The 26,084-nt window shown below is 38.2% G+C and overlaps 3 protein-coding genes across 3 annotated transcripts; 2 read left to right on the top strand and 1 right to left on the bottom strand.

Annotated features, from left to right (window-relative positions):
* Positions 1-938: 938 nt before the first annotated feature.
* On the bottom strand, positions 939-5,534 carry LOC113065488 (protein Wnt-10b). The gene is made up of 4 exons (XM_026236753.1): positions 5,307-5,534; positions 3,945-4,207; positions 3,217-3,668; positions 939-2,907 (listed from the first exon to the last, which is right to left on the bottom strand). The coding sequence occupies exons 1-4, from the start codon at positions 5,378-5,380 to the stop codon at positions 2,416-2,418; spliced, it is 1,281 nt and encodes a 426-aa protein (XP_026092538.1). The 5' UTR covers positions 5,381-5,534; the 3' UTR covers positions 939-2,415.
* A 3,033-nt stretch (positions 5,535-8,567) lies between these two features.
* LOC113065489 (protein Wnt-1-like) lies at positions 8,568-14,582 on the top strand. Its single transcript, XM_026236754.1, has 5 exons — positions 8,568-9,504; positions 10,119-10,224; positions 11,285-11,538; positions 11,690-11,955; positions 12,704-14,582. Exons 1-5 carry the CDS (start codon positions 9,495-9,497, stop codon positions 13,193-13,195), a joined length of 1,128 nt encoding a protein of 375 aa, XP_026092539.1. The 5' UTR covers positions 8,568-9,494; the 3' UTR covers positions 13,196-14,582.
* Positions 14,583-21,925: 7,343 nt separating this feature from the next.
* Positions 21,926-23,218, top strand: LOC113065487 (40S ribosomal protein S26). The gene is made up of 4 exons (XM_026236751.1): positions 21,926-21,982; positions 22,530-22,707; positions 22,810-22,940; positions 23,079-23,218. Exons 1-4 carry the CDS (start codon positions 21,980-21,982, stop codon positions 23,112-23,114), a joined length of 348 nt encoding a protein of 115 aa, XP_026092536.1. The 5' UTR covers positions 21,926-21,979; the 3' UTR covers positions 23,115-23,218.
* Positions 23,219-26,084: the final 2,866 nt, after the last annotated feature.

Genomic DNA, 26,084 nt, shown 5'->3' with positions numbered 1-26,084 from the left:
GGTAGATTTGGGAGCAGAGAGCTGGGATGGGGGGAGGGGGGGTTATAATTTAAAGGAGCCTCATCTCTGAAGTGTTTGCCAAAGTGCACCCCAGCAAACACAATCATAAGTCGGGTTGGTTAGGCTTGCAGAACTAATGAGGGCTTGCACATTTAGGCAACGGCTTTGATGTTCTGGGTAGCTGGCTCCTTGTTTTTTTCTTTCCCTTTCTCTTTTTCTCTCTATCCCACATCAAAAATGGAAGCTGAACAAGGAGCCCAGAAGCAGATGTTTCCAGCTGTATTTCTTCCCCTTTTCTTTCTCTTTTGATTTACCTTAGTATGCGCACTATTCACATAATGCCATATCCGCTAACATTGATATCTCTTGTTGTGTCTTTCACCTATTTACCCATCTAAACACCCACCCATATATTTATCTATCCATTAGTCAGTCTGTCTATCTATCTATCTATCTATCTATCTATCTATCTATCTATCTATCTATCTATCTATCTATCTATCTATCTATCTATCTATCTATCTATCTATCTATCTATCTATCTATCTATCTATCTATCTATCTATCTATCTATCTATCTATTTGTCTGTCCGTCCGTCCGTCTGTCCATCCCACCATCCAAACGTATAGTAGCTAACTGAAGCATTTTCAGATTAGTTCTGTGGCCTCCTGTCTTTACTGGGGCTGTGTCTGGTTGTCATTATTCTTCATGCCGTCAGTATGTTGCTTTGTATGTGTGATTGGCTACACTGCATTGTGTTGGGGGAGGTGGGGGGGGGGTCTATGGCCATCCAGTTTCTCTGTCTCACACATGGGAGAAACAGCGACAGGAAATTCCCCCTTGCAGCAGCTCGAGGGTGAAATGCTAAATGAATAAAGAAATGCAAACCAGATATCCAGCGCTTTATCATTCCACACCACTCTTTTCTCTAGTTCTCTTTTGCTCCCATCTTTATTACCAAAGGAAATACCATGAGAAGCACTTTACTCAATTCACAACCACCACAGCATATCCTCATTACAGAGACTCGTGAGGAATCATACAGAAAAATTAATTTATTCCTAAAATTTTTGTGATTGTTGTGCTGTCAGAAAACTCACACATAGCATAGACATCAGAAGACGCCTGTGTTTAGTTAGGAAATCACACAGTGGTCTGCAACTCTGACAGTTGCAGATTCACAGACAAGGACAAACACTCAGCAGCACATGGTGCAACTTTGGACAGCTGATCCCTATAAAACCGGTTCATGCCTCAATCTGCTTATAAAACTCTTTATTAAAAGCATATCCCTGATGCCCATTATGAGAGGTCAGAAGAGTAGAAATATATCTAATACACTGATCTATGACCCTTCCTCTGTTCTAGAGGGTCTTCCTGGTTCTAAAACCTATACATGATAAACCAACAAAGGTTTCATAACCAAAATTTGAGGCATTCTTAAACATTGTAACATAAATTCTCTAAAGTCTTTTTAAGAATGCAAATTGCAGCAATATATGAAAGTTAATTTATCCATATAATTATATTGTTTAAATACAGCTGAGCTCAAGACTTGAGAGTATGAATGTCTTCCATTCTTGCATCAAAGTCATCTGGCATCCAGTATTGTTCAGCAGTATTAGATGAGATGTGACTGTTTTTAATCAGCTGCAAAAAATCCACGGGAGGCACAAGTGTTCTCCAGTTGTTCCTTCACTCTATCCATCTCCGTTTTCTGATTAGTCTGTCTCTGGGTTAGGATGGGGTTACACAGCATATCAACTCCACAATTGTCCTGGTTTTCATAAAAACCAAATAATCTCAGACCCCTATGCAAGGCACATTCTCAGTTGATGGCCAAGATTCGCTCCAGACTTGGGAGAGTTTTCCTATCTTATGAAACCTCATAAAAGGCACTGAGATGTTCCCTTCAATCATCACAGCCATTGATTCTTCATGATCCATGTGGGCAAAGATTGTAATACTGCAAGACACAGTGTTTCAGATTCTTGATGGTATTTCGCCATCAAGAATAATGTCTCAAACATTTTGCCAAGGTAAGGAATATACATTAAGTGCACATTTTAAATGTAAAAAAAAGGTAGACTGTAGCAGTGCCTATATTTCACAGGAATAATTTGTTCCTGCTGTTATTTGGAGGAGTGCAGATGGGGTTGGGACCATTTGCTTGGTTTTGGAGGCTGAAGATTCAAAGTTAGGAAAAAAAGACAAATGACATGAGTCACCTCCTCCTCAATCTCTGACTTGGCATTTTGAGGACAACAACAGCAACACAATGCAAATGGATCCCAGATGATGAAGGTTAAAGAAAGGAGAGAAATGGATAAACAGGCACACTGTGTGAGAGCAAAACACACTTGTTGTCTCTCGGTCCAAAAAAGAAATGAGGATTTGGATCAAGGTGGGTTGGTTTATTTGCACACATTAACCCACTCTGTAACCCTGCACTCCTCACAGAGCACATAGCAGCACCAGTGGAAGCGGCAGTGACACCGTTCGCTCCGTGCCTGTTTGAGGATGTTGTGTCCGCGGCCACAGCATAGCGACCCGCAACCGTCCATGCTGAGGCTGCTCTTGTTGCAGATGCGACCCTGTGTCCCCGGCGAATCCACCGCTGGCTCCCGATCACAAAAGTCGGGCGACTTCTCAAAGTACACTAACTCACGGGAAATGTTCCTCCGCCGGGCTCTGAGCTGATCTGAGCTGGTGCTCGCACCAGTTCGAGAGTTGAATCCTCCGCTGTTCTTGTTCTGAGAGTTTATGAAGATGGCAGTCAGAAATTTCTCCCGTAGCAGTGAACCAACAAGCCGGAATTCAGGAGAAACATACCAGCAGGTCTTGAACTGGCAGCTGCCTGATGTGCCATGACACTTGCACTTTCTTCTCATGTTGTCAGTAACTGCCTGTTAAAGTCAAACACATAATGAAAAGAATGTAGTATATCTATATTTTGAAGTTAATCAAATGCTTAACACCATGTCATAAATGGGAGTAAGATCCATCTATGTATCACTCTGTCTATATATTTTTACATGTGGTAGCTAATAAAAAAAATGGAACAATGACATTTAAGAGTCTCAACAGTAATGGAAAAGAAGATATTTTACAGATGGACTGTCAGATGTCAGATGTGAAAAGGACATGGTTTAGACCAATTCAACTGCAGTACAGATTATCAGAAAAGATTTGGATTTGAAGATGTAAAAGCACACCTGTCTGCCCACTCTATTATTATGAATCCGCATACGAGCGTGTATGTCACGGGGGGATCCTCTAGAATCCAACCAATCCCTAGAGAACCGTACACCAAGACGGACATCGTGACTACATCCTCCCCACTCCCAGGTGTCCTGCAGCGTCGTGACCTCATCCGGCATGGGTTTGAGGAGACTGACGGGGTGGGACGAGTGCAGATTGGCCGGCAGGCTGCCGTGAAGTGAACCGAACTCATGTGTGTTCTCTCCTGCACCTGCTATGGACACGCCACTCCTCTGCAAAGTCTGAAGCTGGAGCTGGGTTAACTTGAGCCGGATTTTGTCATCATCCTGGCGACGTTTAGCCTCACATCCACAGCCGCGCAATTTACCGAGGCTGCAGGCCGAAGCCACTGAATGCACGACACCTGCAGCCAGCAGGGACAGCGAGAAGGCACTCTCTCGGAAACCTGGGATGAAAGAAAGTACCTTTACATCACAAAAAAGGGGTAAACAGAACCTTCAGAAAGAGAAGTGCATATGAGTCAACTGGTGAGATAATTATCTATAATGACCTTTACCTAAAATCTCATAAAAGATGTTTTCCATGGCGCAAATGCTTTAAACAATGACAGTTCTGATATTTTCCCTCTTTGGGCAACATAGCATTTTGATGCCCGGATTATGACTGTATTGGCTCTCTACAACGTCAGCTTCAGCTCATGCTCCTTTTGCCATCAACTCACCCATGTTGAGAATGGCACTCTGATGGGGCAGCTTGCCATGGTTCTCCAGGGAGGAGCAGTTCCAGCGCTGGTCCCTGAGCTGGTGTTGGCATTCGTGAATAGCAACCTGAATGCCCTGCAGAGCAGAGGCTGTGACATCAGGGCTGCGCACACACAAACGCATCTGTTTTTTGGTCAGGCCTGCCAGTCGTAAACACACTGCGTTGGGGGTAAGAACTGGATCTCCTGCCACCTTCAGGCCAAGGATGTCATTGCCCAATACCCTGAGAAAGGAGAAAATTCATTTTATAGCAGTGATATTTTGAAGTAACACTGCATGCAGTAAATATTGCAGAAGGCTGCTGTTAAAAAGCGTCATCAAATGTGGTCTTTTTTAAATGTCTCTCATATGTGAAGAAATTATTACAATGAATTCAGTCGTTAACGAGAAGCAGTAAAATATTGTATTCAGGAATGGATATTTTTATGGTACCATATTCATTTCAAATAATATGATCAATACTGGAACATTTTAAATGCGGCAAAAAAAAAAAAAGTGACAAATTCTAGAACTTTTCATATCAGCAGCTGAGTGGCCTGACACTCAAACAAGGTTGTGACCTTGCCAGAGGCATACATAAAGCAGCCATGGATTTTCAAACACCCTGGTTTCTATCAGTGTCTTGGCATAATCTGATGAGAAAGAAAATTACTATATGGAAAAGATTTGTGGGGAAAATATTAATCATAACACGCTGATGTTAATAAATACATTATAACCATTGAGAGTTTGGAGAAGTGAGAGAACATCCATAACCACACAGTTCCAATGAGATTAAAATGTTTGTGGTAACAAACTTAGTATAGAATAAATAGCACTTATATATCATTGGTTTTTTGTTGTTTTTGATTGCTTCCACTGTCCTCATTTGTAAGTTGCTTTGGATAAAACTAAAGCGTCTAAATTAATAAATGTAAATGTAAGAATTACAGGAACAGACACTAGTTTCTATACAGTAAGTACTAGGAGGTAATTGTTACTAATAAGACCTGTTTAACTAGTAATAACAGCACCAGCAACAGCTGGAATACATTCTACTTAGAATCTAAACAACAAATTCCCATATAATCAATGGCAAACGTGCAGTTTGTTACAAGTAACAATGGAAGAGTCAGTTTAGTATCAAAGGAATGAGTATAGTATGCAATGATTAAGTAGCCTTCTATTTACTGGAAAATTATACTCATTTGACTATACTAATAGCAAAAAATAAATTAAAAAGATACTGATTCGTTTTAGATACAAGTCGTTTACTAGCTTACTACTTTTAGATACTAGCAGCCATGGCACGAACCTAAACGCGCTTCTACCTTTCTACTTACGTGAACGCAGGTGACAGAAGCGCTGCAGTCACAATCAGGACTCGTCCCAAATACTGTCTGTGGGGTAACTCCATTGCGCTGAAGGCTTTTCTCGACGGGACATTAAAACACCTGTAGGATCGCGTTAGAGACGAACTGGAAATGAGTTCAATTGTTTGTGTGAGGAGCGGGGAGTTGAGCAAGCAGCATTTGATGGAGCTTGTGACGGGAGCCTGTGTGTCACTGAGGAGGAGAAGGAGGGAGAGGAGGGGTCGCCGTCAGGGTGGGCAAACATCGCCAGAGGCGCTTGTTTTCAACACGATAAAAAAGTAGCAAGGCCAGACAAACTTTGTATATTCCTAAAAATGCATGTGATAATCTTGACCCCCACCAATAGTGGGCATGCTGAATGGGCATAAACCTGTCTATGAATAAATCAGTTTCAGCAGAAGCCTAAACCAATAGTCTACTTTCTCAATTGAGACGCATACTGACAACAAGGGCACTGACGATATTTGGATCTTTTTCACATCAAGTGCGCTGAGCAACACGTGACTAACAATGTGTTACACGTCAGGTTTCAATCTATTTGAATTATCCTCGCACATTATATAGATTATTTTTGACCAAGTGACCAACTGATATGAAAAAGTCGACGTTTAATTTATTGTAGCCTATTTGTTTTTATTTTTGACACAACAAACCATTACATTACACTACATTTTTGTTTTTGTTTATTCTATTTTAATACTAGTGGTATTTGCATCATACTATGTACCTATGCAAAATGGTTTTACGAGATAATTAGCAAATTAATTATAGTCTTTTTTTATATAACGTTTTTTTTTCTTTTGAGGTATTTTAATGGAATTATGTGGTGCTGTTTTAGTATCATTCATCGGTAAAAAAACGATAACTGATAAGACAACAAGTATAAACAATGAGATAGATAGATAGATAGATAGATACCAGTTTTAGTTAATGCAACAGAAATCAACCTAATTTAATTGCAGCTTTAAATTGACGTAGTACTAAAGATCGAATTGAATTGCTGATTAATAATATCGAATTTATCACAATTATTAATTAATGAATAATTATGAAACTCATATAATCAAGTAAAATGCTATAAGTTAATGGATGGGAAAGCTATACAAATAATTTTCACTGCCCAATGCAAAATTGCCTTTCTAGTGTGTAAATTGCTGTAGGCTATGGTTGTTGCACTGTATCCTAGAATTTTTGACTTGTTACTTGCAGTGTGTGCATCCTTTGTATTTATTTGCTGATCTATTTTTCTTGTTGTCTATTTCTGTTTGTTTATGAAACAGGACTATTATCCGACCTGTCTGCACTGCAGAACTCGTGACAAGACTTGTCAAGACAACGTGTATAAGCTAAACTAAACTAAAAGTCATTCATATGGGCTACAATAAGCAGAGCAGCAGCAGGCAGGCGTGCGGTTCTTCGTGAACAATGCGAGGTGCGTGTGCGCGTTCATGTGTTCGCCCATCCACCCCCCTCTCCGAATCAGTTCAACAGTTCACCGTGCAGAGCCCTAGTGACGTTTCACTTTAATTAAGCCCACATTCATCATTTTCTCCGACACACTTAATGAGAAGGCTTTGCTGACTGTTGCTGCGGATAGCCTAGAGCACTACTGGAAAATAGGCTTATTTCGTTTGTTTGTCTATACACGTCTGAGTTTGTGCGTATAATTAGTCCCATAACTGACCATGATGGAGAGGTTGTTTTCAAGGCTCATTGAAGTGATACGCAATTACATAGTGGGCCAACAAATTATGCATAATGCACATAATAAGTTTGTTCAATAGACAAGCTGTCAGTGTTCTCTCTCTCTCTCTCTCTCTCTCTCTTTATTTTTTTTAAATAATCTAGCTGCAACGTAGGCTTGATGACATGATACAAGAAGATTTGAACATAGTTCTGATGAATATATGAATAAACCAGAATATCTGAGGCATTAGAAGTTTACAAGATTAAGGGATTATCGTGCTGGTGGCCATGCACTATACACAGCAGGTGAAAAAACGAGCATCTTGCTTCTTATCTTTATTAATATTACTATTAACAGTAGAACTAGGATTAATGTCATGAATTGAGTTAAATCCACCCTTAACCATCATTAACACCAAATCCTGACAACAGTTCTTGGTTTTTGGACTAATCACCTCCTATTCCCGATGATCAATTCTTACAATTGGAGCTAATCACCTCTACTCTTCTTCTTAAGCTCTGGCAACGAAAAGTGCATTAGCATTTTGCCATGGCGTGTATATCTAAGTGGCTTAAAAAGTGATTTGAAGTTGATTTGTATATAAAAGGCGTCCCTTTAACCGGATTGCCACTAATCTGCGCTGCATCGCATGAGTGTTTCAGGAAAACTGTTTAAGATCCTTCAAGAAGACTAGGCTAAGCCCAGAAAAGCAGCCTTCATTAAATACCACTAACAAAAGCGCGCTTCCTTAAGTTAGCCATTTACTTCAATCCCTCAAAAAAAAAACTTTCTCTTTCTTTCTGATTCTTTCATGGCGACATCAAACACCTTAGGCTATATGTGTTTTAAAAAAAACATCAAAAAGCTAATTTAATATTTGCCAACTGCTCATAATTCTCTGCGCAGACGACACCATAAATGTATGGAGTCAAAACTGACAGCAAAATACTATTTGATTCGTGCCTTTACTGACCATATGTGATCAAGGGAGGTCTGCAGTCCAGATGGTGAACAGTTTTATCTTGGCTCTTTTTACTTTGGTGTCACAATTGCAAGTCAAACGTGTTGAGTTATTTATCTGTAACGATTTATCTTATTCGTTCTCTAAAATGTCAAAAATGGTAATGGTATAGTAAATTAGCTACATGGGTTAAATTACCATTAGAAGTTGTAAGACTGTAAAAAAAATCTAAGATTTATGCGATTCATTGTAAGGTTAAAAGATGTGTAACGCTCTCTTTTGTTGTTACCCAACGTTTTATAAAACGTTTGCTATTTTCCTTTTGCATCTAATTGTTTAAAATGAAATAAGGCTAGGGTGGTGACGAAATAATTATTGTAAACAAATAGTTCTGATTACCATAATAAATCCAATATGTAAATTCTCCACGTTTTATAAAACTGTTACAACCGGATAGTTACAATCCATCAGTCTCATTGCAGTGGAGAAATGTACACAGTTTAGAGATGGGCATATTAGTGGATTTAAATTTGTGGCATACAGATATGGAAATATTTCGAAATAAGTGACACACAAAACCAAAAAAAGGGTAAAAAAGTTGAGTTACAAAAATAAACTAAAAATGTGTTACACAGATTAAACCTAAACTGAAGCAGCATTACGCACTATCATTGTCTTTAATATTCTACCTTTCATTTAACCCAGATTTGTCACCATAATTATAGTATGACGTTTCAGCTTAATGTAGGCTACTTTATTTAGGCTAAACAGTACAAACGAGTGAGTGAGTGCAGAGCGCAAGTATAGACATCTAAACTAAAAAAAAAAAGAACGCGCAAGAGGGAGGAGACGCAGTTAAGTGAGTAATACATGCAAGCACCCAGGGTAAAAAGGCCAGTTTAGATGTTTCATTTTCCCCTGTTAATGTAACTGTGTCGTGACACCATCCACGCAGAGGGACACAAGTGGCGCGCGCGCGCACACACTCCCACCGCAATGAGAAGGAATAAATCTGCCCTGCGTGTACAGAAGACACCTGAAGGGACTGCATTTTACACGAGTTCGCTTGAATGTATCTGAGGAATCCCCCGGACGAGGATTACAAAATGATATGTAATTTAAAGCGCCTATAACGGATCCTTTCTTTATCTCCTCTCCTTTTATGTCGGGGTTTGCCTCCAGTATGCATTGTGCCCAATGAGAAGAATTAAGCTATCCGTCCATTCAGTTCCACTCAAAAGGAGGGAGGAAAAAAACAGAGGGAGATGAGAGCAGCAAATCCCTTTTTTATTTATCTTGTAGCGTTCAATATGTGAACAATGTGTCGCCTATCAGTCACCGAGGGGATCAGGTCTACGGGACTGTCCCACGCGCTCAGTGCTGCGAGCAGAGCATCACTAACACACAGACTGTAAGAGCAGCAGCACTGGCATCCCATCCAGGATCCTTTCTGTGACTTCTACACTGATTTTATGAATAAACATTGAGCCACACTGTCAGTCTCACTGGAATGTGGAGTGGTAAGTGATTGCTTATTGCACCAGAATCACTTATGTATTTTATTCAAATTTAGAATGTTAAATTAATGATGCAGCACCTTGAGAAACTTATTAAAGAAGCATTTTAGGCTGGTTCGTGAGATGCTGTATGATTTTTTGGAGACTAAGAAAGCTTATTCATGTTCTTTAAGTTTTTTTTTTTTTTTTTTTTTGAAAGAGCTTGAAGTATATTTTAGGTCACTCTGACTAGTTTGGTTCTCACTTTTTCTAATTTATTTCTTTTTAAAATGTAGGCTGATGTATTTGCGCTGGTTGATATTTGAGATTTTTGTTGAGTCATATTTACATTTAAAGAACAGTAGGTAGTACTTTCACATTAATTTAAAACTACACATATGTATTCCTACACAAATCGCATTTTCTGTATATATAAAAAATTCTAACGTTAAAAAGCGAGAACATAATATCATTCATTATTAGGCTACTGTGCACTAGCTACATGAATTGTTTGCTATTGTTATTAAATTCATAATTGGTAAGATGCTCACTAGCTCCTCTAATATAGAAAGGTCCTGACATCGTTTATCATTGCAGGAATCTTATTTGAGGTTAATTGGTTAACTTTACCCTTTCAGATATCATGCGGGTACTCGCGTTGCTCCTCGCAGTCAAAGCGGCATGTGTCCTCCTGGTCTCCTCTCTCACTGGCACAGTCGCGGTGAACAACAGCGGCCGGTGGTGGTAAGATCTAGCAAGCCCATAATATAAGGCACTAAGAAGCCTACATACAAGATACAGTACACTCATCCTAGAATGTCAACAACCAATGCTTTTTCTTTTGTAGGCTGTTAAGGGTTGAAGTGAATCTGAAAACAAAACAAAACAAAACACTATATTACTGATATGATAAAGTAGCGAAAAGTTATGCTTAAATTGAAGAAGTCAAACTCAGTTCCCAAATAAATCAATGCAGTCTGAGTTTACGCCTGTTTTACGCGGAGCTCTACGCGCGCGCTCTCTCTCTTCTTCTCGGTTTCTCTTTCATTTTGACAGTGTGGCTTGAACACAGGACAATTTTTCTCAATCCAGTGTGGGATAAATTAAATGCGGATTTATTTTATGGCTGGAAGCAGTTCCTTTCCAGGTCATTTTCAGGGTCGAATTTGTGTAATGTGCTGAGCATTCTGGAGTAGGTTACAAAACACTACTTATGAGCCAAAGCTGTATGTGTCATAATAACATTGAAAGGAGAATAAAAAATGATTCATGCTGATGTAAAGCTTTATGAATATGTCATAACAATGGCAAAATGAGAATTAAAAATGATAACACGCTGATACACTATATAGAAACTACATAAATAAATTATTTTATATTATATATGCTTTAAATGCATATGTTATTTAGAGGAATTATAAAATTCTGTACCTGATTTGTTCTTTGAAAAGTTTAGCATTAAGCAGTTTTCAGATTGATTTCAGTTTGGACAGTTTGACCTGTTGCAGTCTACTGCCAGTTGCATTTAGAAATATAGGCATACCTTGGTTTATGTTCAATATTACATCATTAACATTTTATATTTATTTGCTGTGATATCTCCTTCCAAGCATTCTAGTGAAACTATTCATTTTTCAATTAAAATTTTTGCACATCGCATGTCTGTGATTCTCATCTCACAAACTAAAAAGGCAAATCAATGAGAAATTGGCCAAAAATGTTTTTGCATCTCATGCCAGTCAAATGAGAAAATACCTTTTTTTTTTAAAACTTACAATTGTCAATCTTCCTGTTTCTCCAACAGGGGTATTGTGAATGTGGCAGCCTCAGGCAATCTCCTGACCAACTCCAAGAATGTGCAGTTGGCGTTGGACCCCAGCCTGGCGTTGCTGAGTCGTCGTCAGAGAAAACTGATCCGGCTAAACCCTGGCATCTTGCACGCCATTGCTGCAGGCCTGCATACAGCCATCAAGGAATGCAAATGGCAGTTTCGTAACCGCCGCTGGAACTGTCCGACCATCCACAGCCCCAATGTCTTTGGCAAAATTGTCAACCGAGGTGAGCATGGCTTCTCAGAGTGACGTTATGAAACATTTAAACAACACACACTATTCATATCTCATACAGTGAAATAGGAGAACATGGAATTACACATGAATATTTTCTGTATGGAGACACAGCATCTAAGTGGTGTTTATTGTTTTGTTAGGTTGCCGTGAGACTGCATTTGTGTTTGCCATCACGAGTGCTGGTGTTACTCACGCCGTGGCCCGGTCCTGCTCTGAGGGAGCCATTGAGTCCTGCACCTGCGACTACCGGCGCCGGGGTCCTGGAGGGCCAGACTGGCACTGGGGAGGCTGCAGCGACAATGTGGATTTTGGCAGGATGTTCGGGCGAGAGTTTGTAGATTCCAGTGAGAGGGGCAGAGATCTACGGTATCTGACCAACCTGCACAACAATGAGGCAGGGAGAATGGTAAGAGACAATCAAAAGCCATTTGTCTCCTCCAAATGCAGATGTCATTAATAGATCTGTCAATACATGGATTTTTCTCAAAGTACAGGTGGGAAGGTGCTAAAATAACAATTTTATCAGCCTAAAATGGCTATTTTTATTATTCAAATTAATTTACTGATGAGTTATACTAATGAACTTTTCTAAAGAAATATTAATGAACTAATAAAATTAGTTTAAATTTAATTTAACACAGCACATTTACAGATTATATTATATTATATTATATTATATTATATTATATTATATTATATTATATTATATTATATTATATTATATTATATTATATTATATTATATTATATTATATTATATTATATTATATTATGTTTTTTTCATTAATATATCTAAATATAATAATTCAGGTTACAATACAGATAAAATGTGCGGAATTTTTATAGAAATATCTAATCTATTAAATAAAATACTTAAATGTCATTAACAAGTTTATCAATACAATTATTTCGATCTATGGGTGATGGATCAACGATATATATATATATATATATATATATATATAGAGATAGATAGATAGATAGATAGATAGATATATAGATAGATAGATAGATAGATAGATAGATAGATAGATAGATAGATAGATAGATCCAACATCCATCGATCCAATTAAGTATATTTTTTTTGGATATTTCAGTATAAGTGAATAAATTATTTTGCACAATATAAATTAATTTTCAATTCTCTCCCTACAGACAGTCGCATCAGAGATGCAGCAAGAGTGCAAGTGTCATGGGATGTCTGGGTCCTGCACTGTGCGAACATGCTGGATGAGACTGCCCAGCTTCCGTGTAGTGGGAGACTACCTGAAGGACCGGTTCGACGGCGCCTCCCGAGTCGTGTACGCCAACAAAGGAAGCAACCGTGCATCCCATCGAGCCGACCCTCGCCACCTGGAACCCGAGAACCCAGCACATAAGCTCCCTTCAGCTCGGGACCTCGTGTATTTTGAAAAGTCACCCAACTTCTGTTCCTACAATGCTAAAACAGGCACGCATGGCACATCGGGACGCACCTGCAATAGTTCATCGCCGGCGCTGGACGGCTGCGAGTTGCTGTGCTGTGGAAGGGGATACAAGACTCGAATGGAGCAGGTCACAGAAAGATGCCACTGTACTTTCCACTGGTGCTGTCATGTGAGCTGCCTCAACTGCACCAGTACACAGACTGTCCATCAGTGTCTATGATCAACACATCATTGAACAAACTGACAAACTGGAGGCAAAGGCTCCAAAACTGGATAATGGAATGGGCTGCTGGGGTATCTGGAAGACATAAATCAATTAATAAACATTTTAAGTTTAAATACTGAAGAAAAGAAAGAAGACAGGAAGGTGAAAAGGGACTAAACAATATGTTGGTTGAACAGGCAAGTATAATGTATTAACTACTGAGAAAAGTTCGAAAAAATGCATGTACAGAACTCTTAGCTGATGATAGTCCAAAAACACAATATTTTGGTGATGGTACTGCAACATAGCTTTAAATCTATAGAAATGGGTCGAGAACCAAGCATTCGTGTATTCAGCATGCTGAAGCACTAGTTCTGAGGTTGTAGTTTGTCTTCTCTTCTCCTGATCTCCGTCTCTGGTACTCTGGGGAACATGGAAGCTAGAAAGTAGTAACTGGACACAGTTTGACAGATGTTCCTGTGGTTGGCGAACCACAAGCATGCTCTCTCATAAACCAGTGCAAAACTCTAACATATGGGCGGTTCTTTAAAATATTTTAGCGTTCTGTTTTCTTTAGCTGCAGTCCTACTCGTCTCACATAAAACTGTGTGAAGTGCTTCTCAAGGGATGGGGCTTCCTTTTCCGATTGCTATGTAGCGGAATCCCGAACTCGGCTCAACCTCTTGTGATTTCCCATTCGGACCAGCCACACTTCCCGTCATTGCTTTGAGTCTCCTGCCATTTTTTAATACCATTTATTATCATGTGGTATACCATGTTATTGTACTGATGGAAAAGTATTGGGAAGAGAAAATTAAGATTGATCCGAGATTGACTTGTCGATTCGGCTCTGACAGAAGCATGTTATTTCCAAAACTCTTTTGGGAGAGGAAAAGACTTCTGTTGGAAGACTACATTATGTTGACTACATTGATTACGCACAAGTACATACTAGTTTTTTTTTAAGAGTGTGTAAAGATAATCCTGTAAATGCCCTGCTACCTAGTTTACAGTGGACATACAGTTCACATTTTTGAAAGAGCCACAATTATGGAAACTGTATTATGTATATCAGCTAAAATAACCAAAATGTTGTAAATATTATAAATGGATATGATCTATATATTTATGCTGCAACTTGCAATGTGATTTAATCTGAAAGTGGGGTGAATACACTCTCATTATTTACAATTTTAAGAGTAATTCCATCCAGTTGTGTGATAATTTATACCGATGATCACAAATGGATGATCAAACTGAGTCCATATACATCTCAGAGACATGATTACTTTGTCAGAAGCCTGATTTTCTTGTCTCTTGACACTTGTTTTACATGCACTGAACACCAAATTTTAATATTGTGAATGGAAAGTATTTATTATTGTATGATGGCTTAAAAAAAGAAAAAAAGAAATGCTGATAAAATTAAATATTTTAGCTCAGTTTAGAAAAGTTGTTTTCATATAGAGTAATAGCACAATAAAGTTTATATTTTCATTATTTGTGTTTGCAGAGAACCACTCATTTCCTAACAGTGCTCACAGTTTGGGTTCAATAACAGGTTTGTCTTTCCATATGTTCCAGAGCTACATTTATGATCCATCAATCATTTCTCAGAACCGCAATCTGTTATGACAGGGTATGTCTAAATCACTTAGCCTAAAATCAACAGTGTGAGTGTGCCAGTCTATCCGTTGCTCCAAACATCATTCCCACCACTAAAAGCACAAGAGCAGCCCTCTTCTTCGAACAGTCATGCACCCTGAATCCACAGTAACCGCTGAGGGAATTTGGGCAGCGGGGTAACACAGCGTTAAATTGGTGTGTTTTCACGACACTAGAGGTTTTGCTTCATTTAATATCAGAAATAAAATAAAGAATGGTATTAGAAATAATTACAGGCTACGTTGCCGCCGCCCTGCTGGTGAGGCCAGTGCAACCACATGAGTTTGGACCAAGGCAGATGATTCATTCTCCCACTCACCGCTACATATCACAGGGCCACTGAAGGTCAGCAGGATGGAGCGCTGCACCACCACTGTCGTCACAACCGCATCCCAGCATGCAAAGTAATCGGATAAAAAGAAGAATAGGATCTGGAATGCTGACAGAATGCAACTCACAGATAACTCAAAGATAATTGATAAAAAACAAAAAACAACTATGATTTAAAACTAAAATATAGACTGAAATAAAGCTTAAATGTAAATGTTATACTTCTATGTACAATATGTTCAATTATATAAACTATTGGTCAAAAGTTTTGAATAATTATAATTTTGTAATGTTTTTGAAACATGTAACATGAAACATGAAAATGTAGTAAAACCAGTAATATTGCAAAATATTATTGCACATTAAAATAACTATTTTCTGTTTTAATATATTTTAAAATGTGATTTATTTATATGATGCTAAACTGAATTTTTACAGCAGGCATTACTTCAGTCTTCAGTATCACACCATCCTTAAGAAATCATTCTAATACGCTGATTTGGTGCTCATGCAACATTTCTTATTATTATCAAAGTTTAAAACTGTGTGCTGCCTAATATTTTTGTGGACACTTGACACAGGATACAAGATTAAAAAAGGCTTTTATAAAAAGAGGATGCATTTAATTGATTTAAAAGTGACATTTATAAGGTTACAAAAGATTTCAAAATTCCAATTTAATTAGATGCTGCTTTTTAAACTTTCTATTCATAAAAAAAATCCTAAAAAAATATTGAGCCAGAAATACTGAGCAGTAAAAACAGTTTTCCAGACGAATAATATTAAGAACCATTAATAATTGGGTACCAATAAGAACTGAACATCAAATCAGGACCATGTGATACCGAAGACTGAATTCGTAGCCCCTGCAAAATCAGCTTTTCCATCACAGGAATAAATTACATTTTAAAACACATTCAAATAGAAAACAGTGATTAAATGGCAAAAAAAAAAAAATCACAATATTATTTAATTTAATATATGCCGCCTTGTTAAGCATAAGATACTTCTTCCAAAACATCATTATATTAACAAAATTATTTACAAATTTTGACTGATAGTTTAGGACAATCAAATTTTTTCGCAATAGATTACCTTTGAAAAGCATCGCTTTGTGGGCTGTAAATAAATAAAACACACCCAAAAGATATAAACAGGAAAGCTTCCCTATGAAAGGTAAATAATAATGAATAAACTAAAAATAACAAATGTAAACCTTAAACCGATCTTCGACCTTACAGGAAGTTTCTGGATATATGCAGGTGCATTACAAGGCAAAACAGTGCTAAAATACAAAGCATTAATAAAAGCGGGAAAGATATAGTTAGAATAAGAAGAGAAGGATAGAAAAGAGGGAAAAGTCAGGCTGCATTCCCAGGCACTGGTGGGATGAGGGAGGCGGAGGGTGGAGGGCTACTGTCATTGTGGGAGTGCTGAAGAGTCACTGATAATTAGCTCAATTAGTGACAAAGGCAGTGTAATAAATACCGACTTAGTGTCTGGGTCCCTGCTGTCCACTCTCTACACGGACTGTGATGCAGCCAGGGACTGACGGACAATTCATTAAACCGACAAAATACCCCACCGTCCAGGCGTGACGCTGCGAGTTAGCCCCCTACAGTCCGGGCCCATTGTTCTAATTGTCTGGGTTGGAGTCGCTTTCTGGCCATCTCCTCCTCGCCCCCTCCTTCGTCCTCTTCTTTCAAAAAATCCAAGGAGTTAATGCCCCTACCTAACTCTTTAAGTAGGTGATCAGCAGGTTGGGGGAAAGAAAAAAAATGGAAAGAGATACTTGGATGGGAGGGGTACAGTGGGATTAGGGTCCGAGGGTTGCCCGGGAGTGTGAAGATTGGCCCCGATCGGAATGTCGTAGAGATGAGTCCAGAAGCTCGGATGCGGGACAAAGCGAGAGTTAATTAGGAAAGATTGGAGGAGTTGGTGACAATGGGCCGCCACCCGAGTCGAGATGAAATTGCTTCCGCGGATTATCGGGGAGCGAGTGTGTGGGTTGCGGAGATGTGTGCCCCGGGAGGGGTTCGAGCAGCCTTGGATTGATGGCTGCCCCTCTGATTAGGGAATAGGGGACAGGGGAGGCTGACCGGCTGTTCCCACAGTCTGTTCTACAGGCAGCCACCTTTGACACACGGGCCTGCCAGGCGGCAAGCAGGGAGGAAGGCTGGGAAAGGGATCTCAGAACACAAGAGCTCTTAAAAGCATAAATTCATTTTGCTTTCAATGCCAATAAGGATCATGATGGACGTATGCAAACGACAGAGTCAAAAAAAAAAAAGCACAAATTCAGAGTCGCAGATTATGATAGATGCAAAACCACAAGCTGAAAACTCATTAACACTGTACATCTCTATTTAGTAACATGGTCGAAAGAGTTTATGGACTGCAGTTTTTCTTCATTGGAGCGCTCTGCTCTTTTTTCAATGCGGAGCAATACAGTTTTAATTTAATAAGTGCCCTTGAGGGGCTGTGTAAAGCTTAGAGAAACTTAAACCTTACAGTTGTGGTTTGAAGCTAATAGAATAATGGCAAAAAAATAAATCACTTGAAAAAAAATCCAAAACAAATCCTCACAGGGTTGGACCGAGTAAGAGTTTGGCCAAGGGAACAGCACAGAAAACAGGCACATGATATATGGACCACAAAAAATTGTGACAAGCAGCTTTTACTAAAAAATATGGAAGACTGTTTTCCCTCCTCTGGCTTGGGGCGTGTAGAAAGGGTTGAGGTACAGGCTGCCGGGCAAAATGGGCCAAAGAAAGTTTATGGAATGTGAGCAAAGTTTGGGTCACCATGCTGAATAGAGCACAGTGGAGCAGTGGTCACATGCAGAGCTGATGTAGTGTGGGCGCATGGCTTCAACAGAATGTGTGGATTCTGCACAAACCCGAAGAGGGAGGAGGTAACTCTGGTACCTCAAGACAAGAATCCCAACATTCTTTAGTGTCAGCCCTGATGAGAATGGTTTCAGCAGCACAGCATGCCTGGGATTATGGGTGTCTGCGAGTATGTGTGATAATAATGAGGTGTGCAAGTGCGGTTGTGTGTGGATTTCGGAGATGCTTGGGCATGGCAGCTGGGAAGCAGGCAGAATCCAGGAGATTTGAACCCTACATGCTGCCTGACCCTCTCAGCAGATGGTGGCTCCAGAGAAACTGCCATCTCACATCACAAAAGCCCAAGTCTTGTAACATCTCCATCATTCGCTTGTACTCTGCCTTGCAACTGCTCCCTGAGAAGAAGCAATGTTAAAGATGACAGGGCATTAGTTGGCATCATTGTAGAGAAATCATAATGCGATTGAATGTATGATCAGTGACCTACTGGATGATTTGATTTGATTCACATGAGCTACTACTTTAATTTAACTGGATAGTTTACTCACCCTCATGTCGTTCCAAACCTGTATAACTTTTTTTTTTTTTTTTTTTTTTTTTTTTTTTGTGGAACACATTAGCGGATGCTTTTAAAAATGATTCAACAGTTTTTGCCCATGAAAGTCTGTAGGGTCCAAAACAACACCGGAGCCTTATGAATTTTACAATATGGACAAAAAGCACCTGACATTGCAAAATACCTACAAAGAATTTTATGGCTTTTAGTCTATATATAAGAATATAGATGTTGTGACAATAAATTAAGAGCTGAAGAATTTAATTTAAAACAAGTGAAAATGTATATAATGTGATTTATCTTGATTTACCTAAAACAAGACAATGATTTAATAAATGTATAATTTGGGGCCATAATATATTGTTTTCTCTTGCATATTACACATGGTGCTCCATTACTTGTGGATTATTGTGATGTTTTTAATCAGCTGTTTAAACTCTCATTCTGACGGCTCCCATTCATTGCAAAAGGAAGTGATGTGATGCAAAATTTCTCCAGATCTTTTCTAATGAGTAAACAAACACATCTTGGATGGCCCGGGTGTCACTAATTTTTCAGCAAATTTTCATTTTTGGGTGAAATATATAACCTGCTAATGAATGCAGTGGCAATAGCAAATCATGTTTGATAGCTGTGATGTAACTAAGATCTTTCAATATGTCCATTCAAATATCCTGTTTCAAAAAGAAATATTTAAAAATGTACTAATCAAGAAGCTCTGACACACGTAAAATTGCTTTTAAAAGAACAAAGGGTATGATTGACATTAATAATTTTGTAGAAGGAGAATTTTACATTATTTAGTGGATAAAAAGTCTATATCTACAGAAACAGGAGCCGTGCACTCTTAAACCTACTTCTTTTCTGAGGATGTTTCTGTGGATTAGGGTGAGTATTATAAACCATTAGACTGATGTCTGTTGCTTATGCTGAGCAATGTGTGCAGCGCACTTCAGAATGGAGTCTGGGTGATGTACAAGTCTGTGGGAGAAAGTCTGTGTGGAATAATATCTGTATTCCTGTTCAAGTGTGTATGTTGGCGTGTGTGTGGGCGAACGGGCCTGATGCAGTAATGATTTAGGTGGCAATATCGACACAATGGACCATGACCTCTTGATTTAGTCTATTTGGGCGACAGACGGTTCTCAGTAGGCCTGCTTTCCAGCCAGGCTAAATCACATTCTGCAACCACATGATGACAGAGATAAAGTTTAAATAATGGTGCCTTTTTTATTTATTTGATTACTGAAAATTGTGAATTGTTACTGTTGGCTCAGAAAGAAATGTTTTACAGGGATAGTTCACTCAAAAATTATAATTCTGTCATCATTTACTCACCCTTAAGTCATTACAAACTTGCAAAACATTTATTCTTTAGAACGCAAAAGAAAATATCAGTTTTTTTCCCCCATAAATAAAAGTCAATGGGGTCCAATGTTGTTTGCAGTGTTGCTACTTATCAAAAATACATGGACAGAAAATATGTTATGTTATGTATATTTTACCTGTTTAACCTCAAAACATAACAATGTATGAAACAGTTGGCCAAGCAACAAAACAAATTTAATATTAACAAATATCTAACCACTGGATGGCGTGATTAACCAATCAGAATCAAGTATCCCAAACAGCCACATAATAAATACAAATTTTAACTGGATCATACCTACCTAAAAATCTTCCAGCATAATGATCACACAAGCTGCCTGTGGAGCTGCAAATCATATACTGTAGTTTATTTACAGTGCTTCATGCACTTCCATCCTATCTAGTTTTGGAGAGAGAAAAAAAACCAGTTATCAATATTTTGACTGTCTGAATGAAATCCACTGGGGGGGAAAGTTGTTTACGACAAAGGAAAAAGCATTGGGTTTTTTGGTTTTAATTACTGGCTGTTTTTATAGCAACAGTGGGTAAGTGTTCAACTCTGACACATGAACGGAGGAATGTTTATTTGCTGAAGTTTAGGGGCATAGTGGTCACAGGAACACTGGCACATTCCTCTGTCCCCAACTCTCCCTTTTCACTCTCATGATATCTTAAATTCAGTGCTAATATTACAGTCACAGCAGTCTTTCCCTCAAGTCCCAGTGCTAAAATGGACATCTTAAAGTCTGTACTAATACAAAGTCAAATAAAAGCACAATATTACCCTGTTGAAAAAAAAATACAGCATATACTGATTGATTGGTTATGTTTTGAAGCATGGCAGATGGTTTGAGCTGGTCCTTAGTTGGTCTTTAGCTATTCGTAAACTTGTTGAGCAATTAGCTCCTGTTCAGAACTAGCTTAAACTAGCCCATGACCAACTAAGGACCAGGTTTAACCAGCTCAAACCAGATTCTATGATTCAAAACATACCTAACCAGCATATGTTGGTTCTTTCAACAAGGTAGTGGAAGTGTATATCACTGCATGCACCTCTGAATCAGTGAGGCCTGGTTTCATCTCTTCAGTTCCCATCAGCTACCCTGTAAAGAAGACATTTCTCTCAGCAACAGCTCCTTAAGTTCAGTGACACAGGGGACAGTCAACCGCAGGAGCTACACATCCAACTCTTCCAGTCTGCACACGCATGTTGAGAGCTGCTTGCATTAGAACACCTCCCACTTTTGCCCCCACCTCTCACCAACACTCCACTTCACAATCCAACTCTATAATCACTTCCAGAAGCAAAGCAGTGGACATTTCAGAATGCCATTATGCCAACTGTCAATTGTTGTCCATCACCTCAGAAATCCCCCTCATTGAAATGACAACAATACTGCCACATACAGAGGTGTGAGTTGATCTTGAATTGACAGTGGTATTTCGGAGAGCAAAACTGTTCATGAAGAAATCAACTGTGCACTAAAGAGAACCCGTCCCCACCAATATTTGGATCTGTGGTACAAAAATATGGGTATTTCAGTGATTCTACATTTGGAATCTCTCAATTTTCAATTCATGGCAACTACTTCAGTGTTTGGCTGCTAATACCATTAATTTAAAGATCATTAATTTAACTTATTCTAAACTTGGACAAAAGCATTTGGGAGAGACGGTCAAGTATAGGTTTTCTGCAGGAAAGTATTACGAAGCCTCTACTGACATCTAGTGGAAACCTTAATACGCCAAAAAATTGATAAACACGAATTTATCTTGCATTGTTTGGATTTACCGAGATGATTATAAATCAGCGACAATCCGTGCATTGTACTTTTTTTTTTTTTACTATAAATCTCTAAATGGAACCAGTTCATTTCCAGACCAGAAATATCTATCATATTAAACCATATTCTATTACTTTAAAATCTTTGGGCCTTTTATTATCTTACCCAGAGACTTCCGGCTGCTCTCCGCACTATATAAATGACGTAAATGTTCTTCCGGTCCTCTTTCACGCTTTTCTGAAACAAGATGGTGAGTTTAACAATCGTTCAGACAGAGGCCAGTGTTTCATAATGTGTTTATGAGGAAGAGTTAGTCGGTTTTTTTCCCCACTGGTTCTACACTGGTTTTTTTTTTACTACCTACAGCTAAACTCTACTCCAGTTTGTTCATATGAAGTCATTAAAGCGATACTACGGCTGAAGTGTAACGCAGATACATTTAAACTCGTAACAAGCATTTAGAAGACATTTATCTTGACTTTTAACTGATTATGTTAAGCTTTAAAATCCGGTAACGTACATTACTAACGACTATCTAATTATTAATGTTTTAAAAGCCCGGATAAGTGATGGAGATTTTTAGGCTATAGACTTAATACACGAGATGTAACGTTACATTATAAAAAAATGAAATAAAAATAAACCCCTACAGTGGAGTAAGAGACACAGAGACTTCGGTTACCATTATATTTGAACTTCAAAATAATAAAATCTAAATCATAAATCTTTTGTTATATCATGATTAAACAAGTTTGTCATTTGTAAACCAGTGCCAACTGTATTTCTTTATCTCCTAGACTAAGAAAAGGAGGAATAATGGTCGTGCCAAAAAGGGACGTGGACATGTCCAGCCCATCCGATGCACAAACTGTGCCCGGTGTGTCCCTAAGGACAAAGCCATCAAGAAGTTTGTCATCAGAAATATTGTGGAGGCTGCAGCTGTTAGGGACATCTCCGAAGCCAGTGTGTTTGACTGTGAGTAAATGCACTTGTCGGGATACTAGGCTTCTTGGGTAGTGGGAACAATCAGGGGTTTGTTAAAGCATTAAGCAAACTTGTTTCTTTGTCCTTGTACAGCCTACATTTTGCCCAAACTGTATGTGAAGCTGCACTACTGTGTCAGCTGTGCCATCCACAGCAAAGTGGTGAGGAACCGCTCTCGTGAGGCCAGGAAGGACCGGACCCCTCCTCCACGCTTCAGGCCCGCTGTAAGTCTTCCATCCACTTTCAATGAGAACATAATCATGTGTTGTGCTTGATAGCAGTTAGGAATTATAAAACATGCTAATATACCATTTTGTCAATATGTAATACAAAGTTAACTGATGTTTTTTTCTTTCTTTCAGGGTGGTCCCCCAAGACCCCCTCCAAAACCAATGTGATCTGGAGATATTTGCATACATTTTTATGTAAGGAAATAAAGTGGACTAAAATTAAAAGCATGTTCTTCTGTATGTGTTCACTCAAAAATTAAAAATGTTGCTTTTGTGCACTTGAAGTTCGGTTTTACTCTGAGAAGTACATGGGGAAAGATTACATAGGGAAAATAAAACCGCTTAATTTTATAGTCATATGAATTAGACCTTACTTTTTTTTTTTTTTTTAAATCTCATTTCTACTTTTAGGACAAAATTCAATACATTTACTGTAGAGCATTTTGAAAAGGAAAATATTGTAAAGTTTTGCAAAAACTTTTACCACTTTTTAGTTTACATTAGTCACCCATGAACAATAATGCTACAGCATTTATTAATCTTAATGGTTAATTAAATTTACTCAAACGGTTTTAAAATCTAAAGTTGTATATGTTAATGTTAAAGCAGTCTGAACAATAAACTTATTAAAGATTAATAAAGGCTGTACAATACATTACTCATTGTTTATGTAAGAAGTGTTACCAATATTTGTTTTACAAATAAAATCTTTTATATTTTTACTTCAAATAAGATGCATTATGTACTAGTAGTAAATAAAAATGAAACACTATTAGTATCATCATTAACAAAAACTATTAACAACTGGAATAAAATATAAATATTAGATGAAAAACTTGAACCAAAATTAAAACCGAAATAGAAAATAAAGTTAAATAGTAAAACTGAAAAACTAATAGACTCAATTTTTTTAATGAAAATATAAAAAACATTAAAAATACTAATAAATACGATAACGGAATATTAATAATAGTGAAATATCTGCAATTAAGTTGGCACAACTGATAAAATAATTATTAGAACAGTAATTTATAATACATGCTAGAACTTTTTTTAAGTCATGGTTCTGTCCTTATTTTAACCAACTGCATGGAATATTTGTTAATTTCAAAATTAATCTGACACAGCAAAACTATTTAAGTGCACTACATAAGTCACCTTATATGTCCACCTTCCCTTTAACATACTGAACAATACAATCAACAGAATACTAAACATAAAATACACAAAATTAGACATAAATTAGGCAAACTAGAGAACAAGTGTTTACAGTTGTAAACGGACAGAAGTTACAACAAATATTACTTTATTGGACATGAAAAATTACTTCAACTTAAAGTTGGGTTACACTCCTTAAAAACAAGATCAAATAAACAATACCTCTTGAAACCAACACACCTTTTATAGAACATGAGGCAGTTTTTTATATTCTAACAAATTTGAGGTAAAGAGTTTTTCTTTGTCATATACATTTTTTTTTCTCACAAAATATTTAAAAACATTGAACCCAGGGATAAAACCCAAGAATGACAGAGAGTCTGATCCCTGCCTCCCCGAAAATGCTAGGTCTCTCTTTCTCAGTTGCTGCTCATTATGGTTGCTTCACAGTTCATTTAAAAATATTGAGCTCCTCACACCTTGGGGATAAGAAATATGAAATGGTGCAGAAAAGAGCTGGGTTTGGTTTAGACGAAATAGGGAAAATTGCAGCCAGTATTTCACAAGCAGAACAGTTGCAGAACCCCAGCAAACAAACGAGTACACATGCAAGCTCCCCCATTCACACACGCAGTAGAATTCATTAAATAATTTCTTTTTGACCATTAAGTGCATTGTGTCATATATGGTTTTTGCCATAATTTCAAGTAAATAAATTTATGTCTGCAGAAAAGTCTATGAAGGGTGCAAAGTCCTTAACTAACCTTTGTAAATACTGGATTTGGTCTAACTTCTTTGATCCATTCATACCATTCATGAACTCCGTAGGCTTGCACCGGAGTGAATTCAAGCATACGCATTAAGAGGCCTACAAACATTGTAAAAGTAACCGTAAGATGTAGGGTCAGTGGATTACACATAAGCAAGTATAGGAAACAGCTGACCGCCTCCAAGGTCAAGTGATACACACATGCCACAACATCCAAGTACCCTTAACCACAGCCCACGTCACATAAAGGTGATAAAATGTACAAGCAATCAAACGAAACAAATCTTCGAGAATCTTCAAAATTCACTCATTGGTGCTTTCGTTTTGTCTCAGTTTGTGCAAGTGAGATCCACTGATAAAACAGGCCATGATATATCTTGGCAGGACGGTACGTACCTCTACGACAACATTTCAGTTCTCTCCTTCAAAATCGAGCAGCGGTTCGTTCGTACTCAGCGGGGATCGAGAGTACCGTATGCATGAACTCAGGACACGACCACACAGGACAAGCGTACAGAATACAAGTCCAATATCGAGGGCAGAAGTCACACAAACATCCAAGCACCGAATTTTACAACACAAGGAGAAAATGTTCAGTTTTGATTCCTTAAATGACCGCGACCCCTTTTATTATTAGGAAAATAGCCTTTATAGAATTGTTTTTAAAAACACCACACTGTTCATCTGGTCTTTATAACCAACGTGTTCGCGTATCAAATTGTTTCTTGTTGTCTCTAAATAGCATTTTTTATCAGAAATCAGTGCAATAGAGCAATTTTAGAAAAAAAGGATTATGTTTCAAAGCTCAGTTACCAGCCAATACTGTGCCTCCCCTCCTAAAGCCTATGAATAAAATCCCCCTCCCACCCCCGTGCCGCCACGTCTGTCCGAAACCCTCCCAACAGCCCCAGCAAAACACTCACATTTAAGCAGAATTAGAAAAAGTGCAATCCTCCTTTTGAGGTAACAACCCTTCCCCTTCACTCGTCATCAAAATCTCGGAATGCGACATGGGTCTGCGTTTGGTCTGCATCAGAACGTTAAGACACCCCCCCCCACCCCCCCACATCTAAAAAACATAATGTGGCCCACTGTGATCGCAGCATAACCAAGGATGGATGGCAGGGACTTTGTACTACAAAAATGCTTTAAAAAAAAACTCTTTATCATCATTTAAGTGAGGTCGAGATAAAGTTTGAAATGACAATCAA

This window comes from Carassius auratus, chromosome 48, assembly GCF_003368295.1.
Source record: "Carassius auratus strain Wakin chromosome 48, ASM336829v1, whole genome shotgun sequence".
NCBI classification, from domain to species: domain Eukaryota; kingdom Metazoa; phylum Chordata; class Actinopteri; order Cypriniformes; family Cyprinidae; genus Carassius; species Carassius auratus.
Note: the sequence above shows the minus strand (reverse complement) of the source record. Positions and strands in the feature narration are given on the sequence as shown.